Source organism: Doryrhamphus excisus, chromosome 17, assembly GCF_030265055.1.
Source record: "Doryrhamphus excisus isolate RoL2022-K1 chromosome 17, RoL_Dexc_1.0, whole genome shotgun sequence".
In the NCBI taxonomy this organism is placed as follows: domain Eukaryota; kingdom Metazoa; phylum Chordata; class Actinopteri; order Syngnathiformes; family Syngnathidae; genus Doryrhamphus; species Doryrhamphus excisus.
In genome coordinates this window covers 3,968,375-3,988,962 of record NC_080482.1, presented here as the reverse complement: position 1 = coordinate 3,988,962, position 20,588 = coordinate 3,968,375, and the positions used below count along the sequence as shown (strand labels likewise).

At 40.0% G+C, this 20,588-nt stretch overlaps 1 protein-coding gene across 1 annotated transcript; it reads right to left on the bottom strand.

Annotated features, from left to right (window-relative positions):
* Window positions 1–1,117: 1,117 nt before the first annotated feature.
* On the bottom strand, window positions 1,118–16,265 carry emc2 (ER membrane protein complex subunit 2). The gene is made up of 11 exons (XM_058053748.1): window positions 16,143–16,265; window positions 15,365–15,478; window positions 14,165–14,229; window positions 13,061–13,146; window positions 11,645–11,702; window positions 9,411–9,496; window positions 9,164–9,223; window positions 6,713–6,794; window positions 6,255–6,365; window positions 4,713–4,817; window positions 1,118–1,539 (listed from the first exon to the last, which is right to left on the bottom strand). Exons 1-11 carry the CDS (start codon window positions 16,180–16,182, stop codon window positions 1,453–1,455), a joined length of 894 nt encoding a protein of 297 aa, XP_057909731.1. The 5' UTR covers window positions 16,183–16,265; the 3' UTR covers window positions 1,118–1,452.
* Window positions 16,266–20,588: the final 4,323 nt, after the last annotated feature.

Sequence of the window (20,588 nt, the reverse complement as noted above, 5' to 3'; positions counted from 1 at the left end):
GACACTTGCCCGTATGTGCGTGACGGTCAGAAGTCCAAAGCAAATAACCCGAAAAATAATTGAATTTATCAGACTAAATGGGTGGAGAACACATTGGGTTTGCAGACTGTTTACTCAATTAGAGTCCTGCTGCGTGCAACTAAATGTTTTGGTAAAAGGCCATCACACTATGTACTCAACTACAGTCTCCTTAAAGACGTTTTCTCATCTAAGTTTCACCAGTGAATCACACAAATCTTACATCAGTAGCTATAGCATTGTACTGAAGAAAAAGAACCTTGTATGAGCTATTTACATCATATTTCTCCAAATAAAGGCACCTTTAGTTAATTAAAATAAACAAAAAACTGAAGAAACAAAGGTGGCCTAATAATGACTGTACGTTCTCTTGAAAAAGTAAGTCAAATATGTTTTTTATCGTAATCAAGGTGATTGTATGGTTCCCTTACTTCATATCAGATAGTAAATTAAAAATGATATCAATCTATGTGACCGGGCATCAGCTGACTCATGGATGATCGGAATTGGCAGCATAAAAGCCTGATCTGCATCTAGATTTAACCCTTTTGACAAAATGTAATGAATGGCGTCAATATCAAGCAGGGATTATTTTATTATTGTATATTATTAAGTACTATAAGCCATGAGTCTGATGATTGTATCAATTTAGATTATGATCAAAGAGGATTAAAAGGACAGCACCAAACGTTCAACACTCGATTCCGAGAGTGAAGGACTGACCATTATCATCTTACAGACTTGAAGGTGGCAAATAACTGGGGACAATCGAACATTTGGAGGCATTTTGACTGACAGCTGGGTGTACAAAGCTGCACCTAAGAACAGTATGAGGTTTTATTTGTGCGTTCCAATTCATGGCTGACTGTTCTCTGCAGTATTCCAAATAAAATGAGAGCTGTTATACAGTGTGCTCAAGTTGATTCAGCTGCCGCTTGGGATAATTGAAAGGAAGAATTTTGGAATCAGCAGCCTATTCATACAATGTTTCCAACCCTGCTCCAGGATAGGTTAAATATCAATAAGCCTCACCCTTGGAACTTTTTCAATATGTGGAACCAAACCAAAAGCCACAATAAGCAAACACCCGAGAAGAAAATGTAATGAGTTCAACTTTTATTAAGACATTTTGACAAGTCTGACTAAAGTTTTTCCATCAGGGTCATCTGTATAAATACTATTTACTGTACAGCTTGCCATCTTTAATGGTTACGTTGTTATAGCCTTTGTCCTAACTACTTGGAAGTTGACCCTTAAAACACAACATGAGTGGAAAAAAAATCTCCCATTGTCCATATAAATTTCTGTCAGCTCCAAAATTGAAAGGACACAAAAAAAAATGTCGCTTTAGGTCATAGCGCTGTGTGAAGCTGCCATATGTCTCCAAAACTGTGTGATCACCAACAGGATGAAGGAGGGTATGGATGAGGGCATCTAGGACATGGTAATCTGCATGGATTCCAGCATCTCCTCCACTGCCTTTAAGGAACACTTGCTCTCCTTGGAACCACGGCCGGCCATCTGCATGTCAGAAGAGGTGCGGGAGAACAGTGGGATGGAGAAAGAAGAAGGCGGGGGATAGTAAAATCAGTAGAATTCTCAGCACCATACAAAAGCATTAGAAAATCATGATAATCTCCGAAGCACACAACACACACCTAGCACCAAGGCAGAAAACATCCACCTTTCCCCTCTTGGAAAGGGACACAAATGAGACACACCAGAGCCAATAAGCAAATACATAAAGCCAACTGCTGAAGTTAACTGTTGCATAAGTGTTATTTTAGTTCGGTGCGTGTGAGCTCGTAGGCAGGATCAAAGCTCTTCCGTGACCTCAAGCAAAAAACGCTGCTCTCTTGATGGCCTTCACAGGAAATGCCGCCAGATTAGAATCCAAAAACAGACACATATTGTACAAGAGCACACTTTTTTTTTTTATACCCAATTAAACTTTGCAAGCGACTGGGGCATATCCTCAAAAAATACCAAATGATAATGTCGGCTTCCTTCACCTTGGGCCTTCCTTAACCCCGGGACAAGACAAAAGGGTCAGTCCAATTAAAAGCAAAATGGCTACCACAATGAGTCATCTTTCTGAATGACTGATCAGATGCTCATATTTATGTATTCATTTTTAGCGTAAAGTTTATATTCATATGCGTATATGGGTCTGATTTATATTTTTGTGACCAGTGCCTCCACACCTGCAGACAGCAACCTAAACCTGTCTCCTATACGATCCATCCCAACATATTTCTTCCACTCAGTAACAGCAACTTTACTTTTTCAGCCTTTGCTTTGAAGGTTCAAATCATCAAAAAGGAGTATTGTATTGCAGAGTAGAGGAGTCAGTGATGGCAGATGTCATTTCTGCACATATTAAAACGTTACAGTCTGTGCTACAGAAAGCTGTTCCCCACTTGACCCACTGACTTCTATCAGTAACAATTATCCATAGCATGTAACATAGCATCCAAAACATTATCTTTCTCTTTGAAATGACCAAAATCATTGTGTTTTGGAGACACACAGCTTTTGGCTGAGACCGAGAGAGTTATTTTGGAAATCTGAAATCTGTTTTGGTGCATGTAAACATAGTGACTGTGACTCATCCAACTGGATTTAGGGTGTGTGGCTATAATGTCCATTGCATTTCATCGCCTTGCTGCCTAATGCGCTATTACCCTGGGTAGTCCGGTAGTCAATTATCCGTTCGGCCTGAGGCGTGACTACCACATTAATTTCTGCTCTGTTCAACAGTCGGAGCAGACAAAGCATCTATTGAGAGCATCTGATTATAGTATCATGACGCAGTGGGAGTTCATGGTCCGTGACAGAGGACCTCATCAGTAGCGGTGAACGATTTGGGAAAAAATCATCTAATTGTAATACACCCCTCCCGCCCATGTATTGAATGACCAAGATAATATTAAATACATTTTGCATAAAATGTCCGCCACAGGCTGAGCCTATTTGTTCAAATTAGAATAATGCCCCTATGCTAGGAAGCAGTAACTTAGACTGTACGTCACAAAAAAATATTGAGGCAAATAAGTATTTGACCTCTGCCCAACGAGCAAACATTCTGATATAACTGAATATTCTGAAATATTCTGAAATAACTTTCTGCCTCTCAAGACCAATAGATAACCGATTATGTTCTATGTCTATTATTTTTGAAGTATAGATTTTGCCGTAGTTTGTAGTGTGTACACCTGGAGTTAAGAACTCAAATAGGGCTCCCTGTCAAACTGTACCTGTCCTTACCAAATATTAACACTACCATGAACAAAATACTGAAGCTGCTGCTCAGAAGCTAGTTTAAAGACTTGGAGTGGGGGGAGGAGCACGACCAGGCTTCTTTAAATGCATCCACGACAACCCACGTGTCTCGGTCTTTAACGTGTCAACTGACCCCACTGCTAATTACTTTTTTCTGTTAAATAAATGGGCAACAGCTAGCATGACCTCTTGCCTACGTCCACTCCCACTTAGACTCACCTGCCCACCTTTCCCTCACACTGAGGTATGTCTACCACCAGGTACTGAAGTCTAATAAATGTGGATGACTGACACAAGCAACGCTTTAAAGAAGCCATCAATCAGCCAGCACGAACCCACAGCAGCTTGCAGCTGTCTAACAGAGGCCCACACCATTGCTGCCTTTAAAAGAGCTCTGAAGTCATTTAATGGGAGGTGAGGAGGAAAAAAAATAAAGAAGGCAACCTTACACCTTGTCATTTAACTTGTCTGACACAGCCATGAAAAAACACACACATCCTAAATTACACATGTAGAGAAGGGATCGCAAGCACCTACTGTATAAATCCCAGCTGTGCAAGCCCAAATAAGGAAATGTAAACAAAACACATTGTGAACAAGAACACCTCTCAAACCATGTTCTTCAAGAAAATGGTCCAATTGACCAAGGTGAAAACATGTATTTAAAACAATATTATTTGTCAAAAATATCACTGTACTGTGTATCACTGTATATAAAAATATATATTTTTATTTTGCTGTTTCAAAGAGCCTCAGTCACCTCAATTATTGAACAAATTCTGCTTTTAATTAAGTCAAATTTAGCATTAATCTCAGAAAACTTTCTCCACTGAAAACCAAAAAAAGCTAAAGAAAACACTGTTCTAGCACATTGTTTCATATTACTTATTACAACAGTGGGGGTATTCTATCATGTACAAATTAGATGCTTGTGAAACGGCAAGCATCCAAGCATACTTGGAGACAAAAACTTTTCCAATACTGTTCATCTGCAATCAACTGCCCAGAAAACAATACAATTATGCTGTAGTGAGCCAACAAAGTCCAAATAGTGGATGAAGTCAATTGTGCATACTTTGCAGAACATAATCTCCCTGGTAGTTAGCATATGAGAAAAACATTTTTTCATTTTTGGTCTACCTGCTATTCTATTTTCTGCATACTTGAGATTTCTGTTTACACACGGGTTCATCCAGTAAAACATTGATAATGACCAAGTAAATAAATAAAAGGAAATCAGATTTTTAAACCTGCCTCATGAAAGTCAGAAGCAACAAAAATTCAAATAATTTGAGTGGTGGTCATATTTTAACAACTTTTTCATGACCTGATAGAACTGAAAATAACGGGACAAAAGCAATGGGATGAGGAGATCAATCATTGAAATACAATGAACACTGGTGTTCACTCACCTTGTATGCTCTGTTTATTTGAGTGGCAGCCCAAGCAACATACTTTATGTTGTCCTTCTTCACCTTGGCACTAACCTTTGGGCTTGCAGCAATGTTACTTGCAGACTACATGAAAAAGCACAGGAAGATGGTGTGTTGTACAAACATGATCAAGGAGTAACACATTTGGAAGTGAGATATGCTGGGGAACAGTTATGTCCTTACCCTCTATCTACCATACTACAAAAAGGGAGAAGCAAACCCTTCCTGGTGACAGACTTTGGAAGTCCTTGGTTTAAGTATATGCCCTCCTAACCTCAGCTACCACGTCTTTCCCATGTTGCTGCTATCATCATTGCGTCTGCAGTTTAAAATCATCGCAACCAGAATGCTGAAACCTTAACTACACACCAGCCAGTGCCCCTATTAAAGTTATTTTCATAAAATAGTTTAACGTCTAGCTTTTAGTCAGCATTCCTCCTTTCCTATTTTTTTTTAACTCAGGAGCAACCTCAATTTAGATGATGTCAACCCAGACAGGTTATCCCTGTATGACAAAGTGCACTATTATGGAGGGGAATCCCCACACTTGTTGTAAATAACTTAGCCGCAGCCCAACTGTGGTCAGTGCTGCCAGTTTGTCTGTGGAAATGTCTAAGTTGGTGAAAGCCTGTGAAAGTTTCCTGCACTTACATTGACCTTCTTGCACCTGTCAAGATGTGGCGCAACAGGACCGGCAGACAAAACACAACAGTATCAAATCCATCGTCAGATGATAATTAAATACCGCTTAAAATATGTGACTTAAGTGTCACCAGACGAGGTCTGCTCTACTGCCATGTAAATATGAATTAACGTAAACAAATGTTTCAATGTGATCCTACATGTTCTCCTTTTATACTCGCTGCTTACCCTTGAGAGCAGTTTCAGAGGGTGTGCTGCTTTACGCTGTTTAGATTGTATGAAAAATGCCAGTGCCACAAAGAGGACACATGAGCTCTCTGTGTTAGACCTGCTTCTTCTCTGCACCTTTAATTCCAAGCACCCTCTCGTTTGTGTTCTTATGTCAGGTCTCACTTACAGATGATGCATTGCAACACAATCCGGTTTCAGCAAATGAAGTTATAAGAGTGCTTTTCAGCCAAGACTACAAACAAAGTGGCACCTGGTTGGATCATTTGCCTGGGACAAAATGCTAGCTAGATATTCTGTACTGCTGATCTTCTTTTCACTGTGCAACTACTATATTTTTTAAGTCATCATCATAAAAAATGGTCCCAGCAAAGGGGTATCATTACTTAAATGAAGAACTCCAGTGGGGAAGACTTTCCAATGCTTGAGTTCACCATCTGAGTCAGCAATGATTAACCTGTCTGACAGCCCCCTCCCAAACACACACACACACAAAAACACATGCACACACAACTGTATACCTCGACTTGAACTTGCCACGCTTAGTGGCCAGCCTCAAAAATGACTAACCATAAAGCTAAAGAATGTATATTTGTGTTTATTCTCGCTCACTTTCTCTCCCCATCTCTCATCATGCAAAGCAATACTCACCATGTATAGACCAAACAATGCTCTCATGTTTCTGTTGTTCAGCCTGAGAGCCTGGGCAAAATACTTTCTTGACAGCTCCAAGTTTTCCAGCCCTCCCTGTGTGTACTTCACCTGCATGAGGAACAATTAGCCAATAAGTGTGTTTATGAGTAGTAAGTAATGACAGAATGACATCTGCATAAGCAATGATGTTAAATTAAGTGCAGGTTAGGGATGAGCGAGTGCACACCATTATCTGTATCTAAATTCTGTATCCGTATCTGTACTTGGAATAATGAGGGTTTTACATCATCATGATTACAGCTGGGCAAAAAAAAAGCTGGGCAAAAATGCATGATGCAACGAGTATCCGACCCTTCCCCAGTGTGAGTGTCACTCTCTGTGTTGACAGGGGGTTAATATGTATTACCTGCTATTAAATTTGCAGCAATTCCACACAAGTTTCGATGGATACCTACCTCAGCATACTGCTCACAATACAAGTGATTGTGAGGATTGGTCATCATTAGCTCCTCAAGACAAAATGCAGCTTTTCCATAGCTGTGAAAATCAAAACAAAAAGAATTGATAAAGCTGCGGGCATGACATTTATTGGATTTCTGACTTTTGAAATAGCGCAGTAAAATTGAAAAAACTGTGAGCAAGGTTATCTCTACACAGAAATTATCTACACCGATATGACAGTGATACACCACAAAACAAACTTATATTTACAAGGTACAAGACAATTTAATGTGGCGATAGGCCATCAGGGAGGCTCAGTCTTGTCCATGTGTGTTTTTAGTCTCTAATGTATCATTAACTACCTTCCTGAGGTCAGCTCTACAGTACCAGCTGGAAAACCGTGCTGATACTCAGATGACATCACTTCTTAGCAGACAGCTGAGTGATGACCTCACACAAATGCTGACTCTCTACCTTTAATAGTTTTTATTTCATTTGCCCTGGACATTGCATATATAAAACTATAAGCAAGATCTGTATACGTGTTAAGACCACCTGTCTATTAACTAAAAACAAACGGAAGGTCCCTAACATTAATACTACTCTGAAATTCTCCTTCATTGTTTAGAGTTTCCTTTTCACCCAATTTCTATATATTTTTGGTGCAGTCATAGATGCAGGCGTGTGCTACTAAACACGCACAGATCGGAAAAAAATTAAACATTCATGATGTTTCCTGGGCTCCGTGTAATTGAGTGCTGATTTGACAGATATTGCACAACTAAGATCTCTCCATATTATGTGCCAATCTCTGAACACAATACGTTGCTGGGTGCTGGTGGGTCTTAGATTTGTTTGGAATTCAAAAAAATGTTTCCCGTAGAAAATATTCAAACTAGAAATGTCTAACTCTCCAACAATTTCCTGGTTATACCGCCCAGCTTCAACTGCCACAACATGAAGACGTCTATTTAAAGCCTCCAATAGCAAATGGCTGAAAGATTAACAGAATAGGAGGGAAAGAAAGGTGGGGAAGGAGAATGAAAGAAATAAACAGGGGAGGGGGTTCCAAAAAGGGGGAGATCTGAGGCCTCAGAAAATTGGGGGCTGCTTACAATTACCACTTCCTCTCCATAAAGACTTTCAGATGTGCTCGTGCAGTGGCCCTGGCCTGCAACAGTGTTCCATTAGCCCCAACAAGAATCTTGAAACAGGGCCAGACCTCTTACCTCTTCATTTCTCTCTAAGCCATCTAACCCAACCATCCCCAAGCTACTCTCCATGAATGTTCTGAAGAGCATGCAATACACCACAGGTAAAGCAAGTCTGCATGACTGTGGTTAATGAAGTCATTAACAACATGTTGCCTCACTTTCATCACCACATTTTGGCTGTTAATTTCTTCATATTGTGCCACACGTTGGAAGAAAACTTAGTAATTAGTACCTTTTATACTTTATAAACACTGTGGACACTGAAAATTAAATTTTTAACAAATAATGTCTGAGCCAACACTCCTAATGACCCAATAAACAAAGGTGATGTTGTTTAGGTCCACTGTGTTGCAGGAGGAGACTTAATTTTCTCCATCCTTCCATCTTCATTAGCCTCGCTTTTTTCAGGAAAAAAAAAGTGCCACCACCCTCTCCTGAGAATTTCACAGCAAGTGCGCTCTTTCTTTCCATCTGGAAAACAGTGATGATGCTATCCGGAAGGAGAAGGAGGAGGGGAAACAGGGAGTTTTAACATGGCAATAAAGAAAACAATGAAAAAGAAATTGACACGCCTGGAGACAAGGAGCTGTGGGTGAATAGTGTGATATTAGAAGCGTTAGGATATGCTAGGAGATAATCCGATCACCCCTGGATTTCCTCTGGCTACTACAGCAATAAAGCCTCTCACACAAAAGCATTAAATATCCAATAAGTAGCCTCCTCACTGTTCTGTGCATTCCTGCTGCCACTGCCTTAAAACCAGAGCAACCGAGACACTATAGAGCTAGCATGAGCACACACAAGAAAATTTTAGATACGACCTCAGGGTCTGTCTAGATGTTGCCCTTGGTAACAAAGATGTCAGTAGAGGGTAGAGAGCATCTTTGTGCTCTTATAACTAGGAGATCCTATTAAACATCCCTTATGTGATAAACATGGACAGCGCTCTATTCAAACCCCTAGCTGAGCGGGGAAATCAGTTTTCACAGAAATCACTTTTATGCACAGACATCTGCCCACCCAATTTGTGGGCTATCTTGACTTGTTTTATTTACTTAAATTATGTAGTTTAGGTTAGGTAGTTTAAGTAGGAAGGGTTTGACACCATGACTTAGCTCAGTTGCAGTTAAAAGAATCCCTGATATTATCTCGCTTTTGCTTGTTGCGGAATGAGATTAAATTGAGAAATTGCAAAACATGAAAAATAATTGTTAAAAATCAGATATTCATACATCATGAAAATGCACTTACTCATGTTCATTTATGTATAGTTCTGACAGCTCGTGCCATGCTTCTTGGTCCCCAACAAACCTGTGGACACAAAGCAATCCCTTAATTAGAAAGAAGTTGCTTTCTAGCATTGTGTAAGGTCAGTTGGGTATGCCGCTTATAGCCATAGTTGATTATACTGTTATGTTAATGTCGTACTGACCTCTAATGTCTTTTATTAAATTGCTTGTATGGTGTAGCAAGTAAAATAAAACCAGGGGAGACTTACTGCTCTAAATACTCGTTGAGCTCCCGGATGGCTTCAGTGCTCTTCCCCTGAGCCTTCAGTATAGAGATCTTGCGTTTTCTTGCAGCCTGAAGAGCAGACAGAAAACAGAATTTCAGAAGTGAGCTCAGCATTTGACTGAAGGGGTGACGGTGAGAGAGAGAGACTTTACACACCCCTTTTCTTTGAACAGCAATTCTCAACCGGCAATATTGACAAAATTTTTAATCAAACCCAAAAACTAAATCATCAATTTAGTGCATTACAACAACAGACAAGAACATTAATGGGACAAGCCACAAACAACGGATTAACGTTGTAAAATTTCTTTATTCCATTACTGGAGCATTTTAAATGAAGAAGCCAGCCAAGACATTAGAGGAGATAGTGGCAATGTCCAATAAATGAGCTCACAGGCCAAGATAAAGTGGTGAGTCATCCCAGAATCATTTGGGAAAATTGCATACTCTCCTAAACCCCAATGCCTGCCTTCCTACTGGTACAGCATGCATCTAGGATTTCACCAGCCGGACTTATATTAGCTGAAAACTGCTTTTCGCTTCGTTTTCATGTTGAAACTTTAAGGTGGATTGGGTTCTCAATCAAGTAATACTTTGACTGGTATGACTTTTCCAAATGTTGCACTCCCCTTAGTCTCCTCATAGTAAGGGAGTGAAAACGTTAACAAGAGGCTGCTGCTCCATTAGAACAGCACTGTCCCGCTGCAGCTTTATTTATGGGCTGGCACTTGATTGAGAGGGGCTTCCTCTTCTGAAGTCATTGGCAAAGCTATTGGGAGCAATCTATGAGTCATGTCAAGGGGGTTGTAAATTTAGGCCTCTTTCTGACATGTCAACAAAAGGAATCCACTTATCTATCAGGCTGGGACAGGGACCTGCAGTGGCACTGCAGCCTCCACTCATCCCACAAGAGAGCAGCAATATGTACTTAAAAAAAAAAAAAAAGACACTAGTGACATGGTCTAGTGATGTGCAATACCACCAAAAATCAGGCTGACATCTGCAATACCGTTCTGATACTATGTTTAAATGAATCCCCTGAAGACATGTCACATATGAGCAAAAAAGTTTGGAATTCACCTGCGGTGTGAACATAGCCTTAGTATCTAGTTTCTGGTCTAGAAAGGAGATGAAACTGTATCAAATAAAACGCTTAATAAAATAAAATTATGAATCAAGGATTGGTACACAACACAAATACTGAAGCCATCATAATATGTACTCAAAATCATAAGTAAAAAAGTAAAGTGAAAGTAAAGTAAAATTATTTGGAGCCGAAATAACTCTACTACTACTAATTATTTTGCCAGGTCTAAGCTAAGCAATGAGTTTCAAACATTTTTGGACACCACCATGGCAAAAAGGAAAATCAAAAAAAACGTCAGCATTTTTTGTTGATTCCACAATTTTGGTTAATGGGTACCACATCTACTCCACAGCCTGTAATTACAACAGCTTAGTTTCCAATCTCTGCTGGCATGCTTTGCAAGTCTTCCTTGCGGTCACCAATTTTCCAATTTCTAAATGGCCCATTCCCTGCTGATTCTTGAACATGCAGGGAAAAAATGCTTGCGATAGCCCTTGCCCTAAGACAGTTGACTCAATGGTGAGGCTAATCACTGCCCCACCCTCAGTCACTACACCCTGTCACGTAGGGCAAGGATGATAGGAAAAAGGTTTACAGTTAACACCCCACAAAGAGAGAGGCAATGTTTTGTTCCATTCCCAGTGGCTAGACAGAGCAGCCGCCTGTGCACAAGTGTCAAGCAAGAACTGACAATACCCTTTCAGTGCTTCCCTCTCCGGCTATATTAGGGGAAAGGTACGGATGTACTATTGCAACAGAATGAGTTATGTTAGTAGCAAAAGCATTGGGTCAGTAATGTTATTCGTAGCTCAAGGTAGTAGTAGTAATGTAGTAATGTGCTGAGTCAGCTTAGCAGCTGTCTGTCTGACATCCTTGTACATTAGGTAAAGCTTGTTGTGCTTCAAAACCTCAAAACTCTCTTTACATTGTCCAACAAACATCTGCTGCTAAGCGAGACCACAAATATCACTGTACTCACCAAAACCTCTCACTCAAACTCATTTATTTTAGATTTGTGAGGAGACAAAGTGACACATCTACATCTATGGCTAAATCTTCTTTAGTGTTTCACAGCATTCAGAGTACAACACAAAAGTCAGAAAACAAACAAAAAAGATTATCTACTTTACCGTATTTGTGGGGTCTTCCTGAAGAATGGCATCATAGTGCTTGTTGGCCTCATCGTACCTTCGGACAAAAAATATTTGTTTTTACACAACCCTTTTTCAAGCTTGCAAAATAAAGTGGTGGTGAAATCCAACATAGCTGGAGATAATCACGTTTCTGTATACAGAATGGAAGGTTTCTATGATTACAGCAAGGCTGTGCAGTAATCAGTGGTGATCTTAAGGACGAAATAAACACTCATGTAAATGTAGTTTGGTGGACATACAGCCAACGTTTGTGTGAGTCTGTATCGTTTCACAATGAGTCATGAAATCCATGGCAAACAAAACTCTATGTTTTGAATATGCTGTTTGTGTTTGATTGTATCCAGTTTGATTCACCTTTAAACAAGATCAGATTGCTGCTTTGACATGTGCTTAGATCTGCGGCCAAGTTGTTAAGTTGTCTGTGTCTTGAACTATGCATAATACCACAACACAAGCAACCTTGAGCACCCAATACTGGTGGCTTGAGCCAACATAATTATGTTTAAAGGCCAATTTTCTGAGCTAAAAATATCAAATTGTACAGTAACCAAAACTAGTAAGATAAGCTGGAATATGCTCTTCACTCTTATTTAGGTACAGATGGGTGATTTTTTTTCTGAATTTTTGCTGTCAAAGGCAAGGTCTATTCAGTCAACCGACAGTGTCTCTCTCACCCAACACACTACAACAGACAGAAGCAACTCTGGTTTCCATTAGCGCTGAACCACCACACTTCCAGCACTGCTGCCTCTCTCACACTCACTTTATTGCTCAGCCACACTTTGGAAAATTTTAGATGCACAAGGCAGCAAGCCACTGTGATTTGGAAAGGTTGGGGGTGGGGGGGGTGGGAAGTGCCGTTTGAAGCTGTCCTCGAGTCTACGTAGCTTTGTCGACTACAAATGAGCTTCCGCTGTGCAGCCTCCTTTGATTTGACACCTGAATGTTACCACATAGAGTTGTAAATAAAACAAATCATTGTGAGAAGGAAAAGTACTTGAAGTGATGTAAACATTTACAGGGCCAAGACACTCACTTGACCAAAACCGGACAGGAAAGAAAGTTACGCAATCAGCGACTGAGGGACCCCAAGAAAAACAGTGGGATGTGACCACTTCCTTCCCGGGAATCCCTAGCACAGACTCAAGGGCTATATAGGGCAACCCAACGTCAAAGCTTTCTCTGCATTACCCAATTCAGTAAATGAATGCTGAGTATTCCAACATAAATAAACCCAACTCCAAACTCTTTTTGGACACGCACATTCAAGACTATTGTTTCACATAGAATCTGGAAATTGTTTCTCATTTCGAGCCTCCTTAAGTACAATTCACAAAAGTGAGGCTATTTTTGCCCCATCTTCTTTCCCCAAATTTGGTGTCCTGTGCTTACCTTTCCAAAGCTTCCAGCCTCATGCCTGATAATCGCTTCACTCTGTGGCTATCTGGAAACTGCTTCCTCAGTTCCTGTAGACAGGTCTGCAAGGATGTGGCCAGACGAGAGACACCAATTATATTTGGCAGCATCTACTATTGTATGCTCCATTCACCCACTTCTCGCTCTCTGTCTTTCTCTCTCACACTCACACAGCAAAAAAAAGTGCAAGATTGTGAGATTTAGGCCTATTTTGTAAGAAGATGTCTCATCAAATCCAACTAAATACATCTTTTGTGTTTATATTGTACCCTGTTGCCCACTTAGGTGAACTTGCCCTGCTGCCCTTCCTAACCGTGTCTGCTTAATCTGCTAGTTACTCTAAAATACAAATCTCTTTGTTATTCTTTCTTCTAAAAATCTGACCTCCGTGCTCGCCAACCAGGGTTTTAAAACCAGGTACATAATAACTCGAACTTAGTTTTTTTAATATTCTCCTGCTATTAAAATAAACCCAATATTCAAATTTCCGACTGCCCACACCATGGTAAAACAGCCCAAAACACATCTAAAGGGGCTCAAGTAATTATTTTACCATACCCTAGTGAATGGCAAGTTTATGACGACACACACAATCTGATAGATTACATCTTCACCCCCAAAAGTGATAGTGATAAATGATCTTTCAACATTCCAATTGCACCTGTGGTTTCAACACCTCAAAGTTTCCACTGCGAGGAATAACACAGGACTTGAAAAAGTATTTCCATGTAGTGGCCATGCCAGACCTCCACTTTCTCTCATATCGTAGACACGGTATGTTTTTGAAGCCGTAAGTTTTTCATACTGTAGTAAACATTGAAAGCGCTAATCGACCCATGCCTAATTGGAGATTAGCCATTTCATTAACCATGGTCTTTTTTTGGCAGATCTGTTCCGTACTCGTATGCTACACCCTTTTATTCTGACCCTCAAGTAATTATTTTTTTCCAAACGGCCAAGTTATAATTGTATTTACACATTTAGCAAAGATGTGGCTGCAAGTGGAAATGGCTGTAAGAGCAAGAATGATTACTTTTGAGGCTCTTCTCAGGTGTGTAAAGAAGTGCCATAGAAACTTACCAAAGCCAAGTCATCCCGACTGCAGTCCAATGCAGCAATCATCACCTGCTCATAAATAATCCAAACTGGGCAGAAGAGAGACAGACAAGAGAGGCTGTATTAACACGCTTTCCACTGCCCTGCTCGATACAACATGATATGAAATGTGACATGTTGAACTGTAGAAATCACATAAAAACTTATGACTTCTTAACCCAAATGCTGCACATAATTGAACTCATGCAACCTTCCATGACGCAAAACCAAACACGCCAAAGTATTTTTCAAATAAACTTTCCACATTGGGCAGCACGGCTGAGCATGTGGTTAGTACGCCTGTCTTAAAGTTAAAGGTGGTGGGTTGGAATATCAGTTCTGACCTTACTGTGTGGTGTTTGCATGCTGTCCCAGTATTTGCAATGGGGTTTTTTTCTGGGTGTTTTCAGGCCTTCAATGCAACCTCATTCTGATGCTGCCTGCTTGTAGATTGTGATGCCTTCACTTTTGTATTCAGTAGGCAAAAAGCAGCAGGCTGTTTGATATTGCTAGGTTGCAGGTGAAGTGCAATCTGCCTGTTGTCCTTGCCAGCTGAAGCAGAAGGTAAAAGTTCAAGGAGCAACTAAAAAACAAAGCAAAGAGTGGCTGCTGAACTTGTCTCTCCCTACTAATGGAGCAGAGTCTGTACACCAGGGGTCTACAATTAAAATTGAGTAAGGTCCGTTTGTGCAAGTTATTTCACAGCGAAGGTCTGGAACTTATTGTGTCTTAAAATTGTGTAAAACAGACCAGGACATATGACTATCAATGTAATAAACCCTGCACATCACTTGTGCTTCTCAAATAGTGGGCGTGAGGCAGGGATGACTTTCATTATGTCTAGTGCAGACCTGCCAACATGTGAAATTTCAATGTGCTTGTATGCTTCACTGCTCTCGATAATTAATAGAACAATGATCGACTACCAATATTTGCCTAGCATTAATATTCATTCAATCCTTAGTGAAGACTCATTTGCACATTGCTGTGTTGTTGCTGTGTGTTTTGACTCTTTTAGATTTGAGCCTGCCAGTTATATTCTATTTGCCCATGACACACTGTTGAAATAACATCAAACAAAAAAGCAAAAATGGGAAAAATAGAGCAAAAATGTTGATATTAACAAAAAACATACACATTCATTACAATTTCCGATGTGCAAATAGTAACAAACAATGCACTTACTGTCGTCCCCCAGTTTTGATGAATGTTCACTGATGAGTTCTCCACCAACATCCACTATTTGCTCACTGTTTCTGCAGTTTTCGTCTCTCCATTTTCGAAGCTTGTCTCTCATCTCTATGACACAAGTGGTCAAGTCGTTCAGCAATAAAGCATTAAACATTCCATGCATGGGTTTAGACAGCGGGTGGCATTCACGATTATGATAAAAACAGAGCTAATAAAGAAATTGGATGTGCATGTGTGGAATTGATTGCTAACTTGTAGCCAGGGAGAACACATCAAATTTCATTGATTGCATTGATTTGCTTTATGAATACAGTTTAAGCATTTTACTAAGGCGAAAACTTTACACGCGCTTAGCAATGACATTACCACTCAACTGTTGCAACGATGTAATTTAATATTTGCACGGCGAAACCATCACTGATATGCGGCTAAAGGCTAACGATAGCAAAAACAGTCGCTAATAAAACTAGGATAACATGACTGAAAACGTTATGTTGCACCCGACAGGAGCCACTGTATCTCTTACAACACGTAACTCATACTCTCAATATGATACTATTGGAAACAACCTTCATTGGCAATGTATATTAATCTAAAAGCAACCGTAAGCATCACAGCACTGAAGCTAGCCTGGCTGTTAGGAGCGGTTAACTTCTTCCCACATAGTCAGTTTAACATAAAACAAACGACCGTCTTTTCTGGTTTAAAACACCGTGCCATCTAACCACTGACTATCAAATAATACTTCAGAAACAGTTATCTTTTAGCTTACCTTCCCAGCCGACATCGTACATTTCTGAAACAGACGCCATTTTTTCTTTATGACAACAGACTGGGCTATGGGGGTGTCAGTGCTGGTGGGCGTGACCGGATGTAAGAATATTCAAATGAGCATTAGATTTATTTTGCTGATCCTAAAACCTGCTTCTTTTGTGTTTTATACAATATGTAGTACTTAAACAATTATACTATGCAATTAAATAATGTATGCATGTTATTTCATGTTAAGTTAATAGAAGTTATTTGCAGGTACAAGGACGGTTTATTTATTTATAACTGTTATGCGTAGTGTGTTACATATTTTAAATACATATCTTCCTAGATTTTGGGTGCAATAGTAAATCATGCAAGGATGATGACCATTTGATTTTGATTTATTGCTGTAACCTGTTGAAAACTGCATCAATTACCTCTCCTGAACTGCTGCACACAGAAGGGTGTAAGTTTGGCAAACCCTGCACATCAACTGTGCTGCCTCTGCTCATTTTTTTCCAAGACAAATATTCAACCCCTCTGTGTGGTGTTTGCATGTTCTCCCTGTGCATGTGTGGGTTTTCTCCGGTTTCCTCCCACATTCCAAAAACATGTTAGGTTAATTGGCGACTCCACATTGTCCATAGGTATTAATGTGAGTGGGAATGGTTGACGCCCGAAGTCAGCAGACTCCAGTATACCCCGGAGACCCTAGTGAGGATAAGCGGCATAGAAAAATGATGAATGGATGGAAAAAAAAGAAAAATGATGGATGGATGAAGACTAATCACATCCCTGTTGATCGAGGGCCTGTACGAACATGCAGTTGTATCAACATGCAGTTATTTTTTTACTTTTACTTTTTTCTCAGGACCTTAAATGTGGAGGTCATACATTTTTTCCCCAGAAAAATTACAGAAGACAAGTAAGAGGAGACAAACTTTGGACAAAAGTGAATAATTCAAGCAGTCAAATATCGATCAACTCTTCATTGCCTTTGCATAGACGCGATGTGTTTTGCACTGCCAGTGGGTATTGAACCACTTCTTGGCCCAAAGGCGATGTCTGTCATCTTCACCCCATTGACACTGAGTGGGGAAGTGATGAATTCAGCATTGGGCTCTAAACCAGGACTGTGGGTTGCTGATTTATATCACGACACACCAGGCACAAGTTGATGCATATTTAAAAAGTTTACAAAATAACTTTGAAATCGTTATGAGATTTTGATATTCAGATTAAAAGCAGAAATGCCTGGCTTTGCAAAATCCAGCACAACGTCATTTGTTTTCAGATCTTATTGATTTATATTGTTATAGATATTATAATGAAGCCAGTGGTGGGGGACTTTGGCTGTGTCAACCACTCTTACTCTGTTTGGATACATTTGTTGACCAAGAAAGCTTTCAGGGAACTGGTGAAGCGTATCCTTTGCATGAAAAATAAGGTTGAGGTTTGGTTTCATGGAATATTTTCACTCCAGTGCCCTCTTGGTTTATCTTTGTAAACGGATAGTTCGGATTCCCATAAGCAGTGAAGTCCGTCAACTCACTCCCCACTTTGTGTCCTGAGCCGAGTTTGAATCGAAAACATCAGATCTCACAAATCGTCGTTTCACTTTGCGCTCTCATCTATATAACACATATAACACAGATGCACTTGTCATTCCACGAGATGGAGCCTATTCCAGCTGTCTGTCTTCGGCCACCCTGGACTGGTCGCCAGCCAACCACAGTGCACATATAGACAAACAACCATTCACACTCACATTCATACCTATGGACAGTTTGGAGTCACCAATTAACCTAGAATGTTTTTGGAATGTGGGAGGAAACCACAGTACCCGGGAGAACATTCAAACTCCACACAGAGATGCTAACATGCTAACCACTCGGCAGCAATTAGTCTTCATTTATAAGCTTATTTATTTTTACAGTCAAACCAGTCCATGGAAATGTTTGGTTTGAATGTCAAGTTGACCCAACAGAAAATGAAAGTCTTTGATACATTTTAATATTATCAATATTTGACTCTGCAAAAATGTCACGTTGCAGTAAGAGGCTCTCTCACAAGAAAAAAAATGTGACAGCATGAAAGCAATGTAAGATTTGGCTGTAATCTGTTCTGTGATTTGTTCAATGTTCAACAAGAAAATTATAAGACTGAGCTTTTGTAATCCTAAATAACTTTTCATGATGAACGAGGAAAAGGCACCCCAACCAATGCAGCAATGCATAACATGTGGTATTACTTCACCAACGCAACCGTGTACTAATTACCATTGTGGTGCTACCATGACATGGATCTCAATATTATTCTTGGCACCAAAGTAGCAGAGAGAAGAGTAATAAAGTGAAGACGTCCAACAGTGATGTGCCGTTAATTCTTGCTCGGGGGGCCTCTCCCTCAGGATATGGGAGAGGTCAAAGGTGCAATAGAGGGAGTCTATAAGCGTGTTGAAGTCATCTGTACAGAGTTATTCGCGGTGAAGTGAAAGCAACTTAGTCAGACAGGGGACCAATCACATTCCAAAGTAAACACCATGCTGCTGGCTCCAGAGGGCTTCACCCAAACATGGTTGCTAATTGCATCTGTCTTCATTTTCTGCAACTCACTGTACAATACCAATGAAACTGAAATCTAGATGGAAAAGGAACTATTTCAAAACCACCGAGAGCACCTCAACTGCACTTCGGTTTTAGTTTATAACTGTTCATTTTAGAGATTGCCAACTCTAATTGCATTTGTCAGAAATCAAAATACAGTGTCTGTGAAGTGATTCTGCTGGAATATTTCTTTTCATACATACAGACTGCAAAGGAAAATATACTGTATATACACTATGCCCATGTCCTGTGTGTGATATTGTGTTGCCCCCAGAGTGTGGAAGCCTGTGTAAGCACCAGTCAAGCAGCACAATTTCGGTTTTCAGAAGGCTGCTCCTGATCTTCCATATTGTGACATTTCTGCAGCTCCAATGTAAACATGCGTCTTATATAATGGGGCGCTGTTATACCGCCTCCACCACATCCAGCTGTATTTCAAAGTAATAGACAACCTGTTAACAGAGCACTTTAACATTCTCTTCAAACCATGTTCATGATGTCTGCTGTGTAGTGTTTGTTATACTAGATTGGGGCCTTGACCTTCAGTGGCACCTTGACAGACAGACGGATGGATTATAATTACTCACCCTGTCATTAGTTATACTTATCCTAATACAATGTATTCCCATTGTTGACAATGAAAGAGCTGAAACAGTAGAAAATGTCCACAAGTCTCCAAACCTATACCACACAATGCATATTTGATGTAGTCATTGCACTGTACATTATTGCATATTATTGGGACTTCATTCATTCCTCATGCCATCCAGCTCTATATATACCTTCCCTGTCTGGAAGACTCATATGCAAATCTTGTGTTTTTCTTATATTCTTTCTATTTTATTGATATTGCATTGCATTTTATTCAAGAGTGTTTTTTTTCTGCAACTGAGCTAATGCAACCAAGCAATTCCCCTTGGGTAGTAATAAAGTCTAAGATATATATTAAACAACGGCGTTATGGTGGCAACGGAGATTGTTGTACCCTCTACACTGATGACCCGTCAATCACAGGGCTGATGTACTGTATAGAGACAGACAGCCATTCATATTTACACTTACCTGTAATTTAAAGTATTTAAATCAATTCAACGTACATGTTTATGCACTCTAGAATGAAGCCACAGGGAACACCCACAAAAGGACAAGGGGAACATGCAAACACCACAGAAAGGCAAGAGCTGACTCAAACCCTGAACTTTCTTGCTGTGAGGCAACAGTGCTAACCACCATGCTGCCGCCCCTACCACATCTATCCACATTATGATGTTTCCATACCCCAATGACATAGCTGAGGCAAAGACAGTAAGTTATCACATCACAATGACTACCCACAGTCTTAAGAAAAATGTGAAGAATTCCACCCGCATTGTCGACAAGTATAAGGAAGTACGGGAACAAAAAGGTCTGACGAAAGAAAAGTGGATCACTGCAATGTCTGCAAAAAGTGGGAAAATCAATCATGGGGTGAGGAAAACCCACTAATTGATTATGTTAAAATATACCAGTGCGGTGACATGGTTACTGAAAGTTCAAAAGCCATACAAGGGAAAACCAGAATGGAAAAACAAATGTATTAAAATACTATTTATAAAAATAAAATACTACACATTAAGGGCTGCACGGTTGTATGTCAGCCTCACAGGCATGAGATTGAGGGTTGAAATCTCCATTGGAGCATCTCTGTGTAGTAGTATCTGAGTATTCCGACATCCTCCCACATCACATACACATTGAGCACATTTGGAGACTCTAAATTGCCCATAGGTGCGAATGGTAGATATAGAATAAACTGTACTGAGATAAGCAACACTGTTTCAGTGAATGAAGGACGAGTGTGTGTTTTGCAGTAGTGGGTT

Bases quoted from the DNA above. Each gene is read 5' to 3' on its own strand.
- emc2 (XM_058053748.1), bottom strand. From the start codon at position 16,182: ATGGCGTCTGTTTCAGAAATGTACGATGTCGGCTGGGAAG. The intron at 15,479-16,142 runs GTAAGCTAAAAG...CTTGTGTCATAG, and splicing joins GTACGATGTCGGCTGGGAAG to AGATGAGAGACAAGCTTCGA. The intron at 6,795-9,163 runs GTAAGTGCATTT...TGATTTTCACAG, and splicing joins CTATACATAAATGAACATGA to CTATGGAAAAGCTGCATTTT.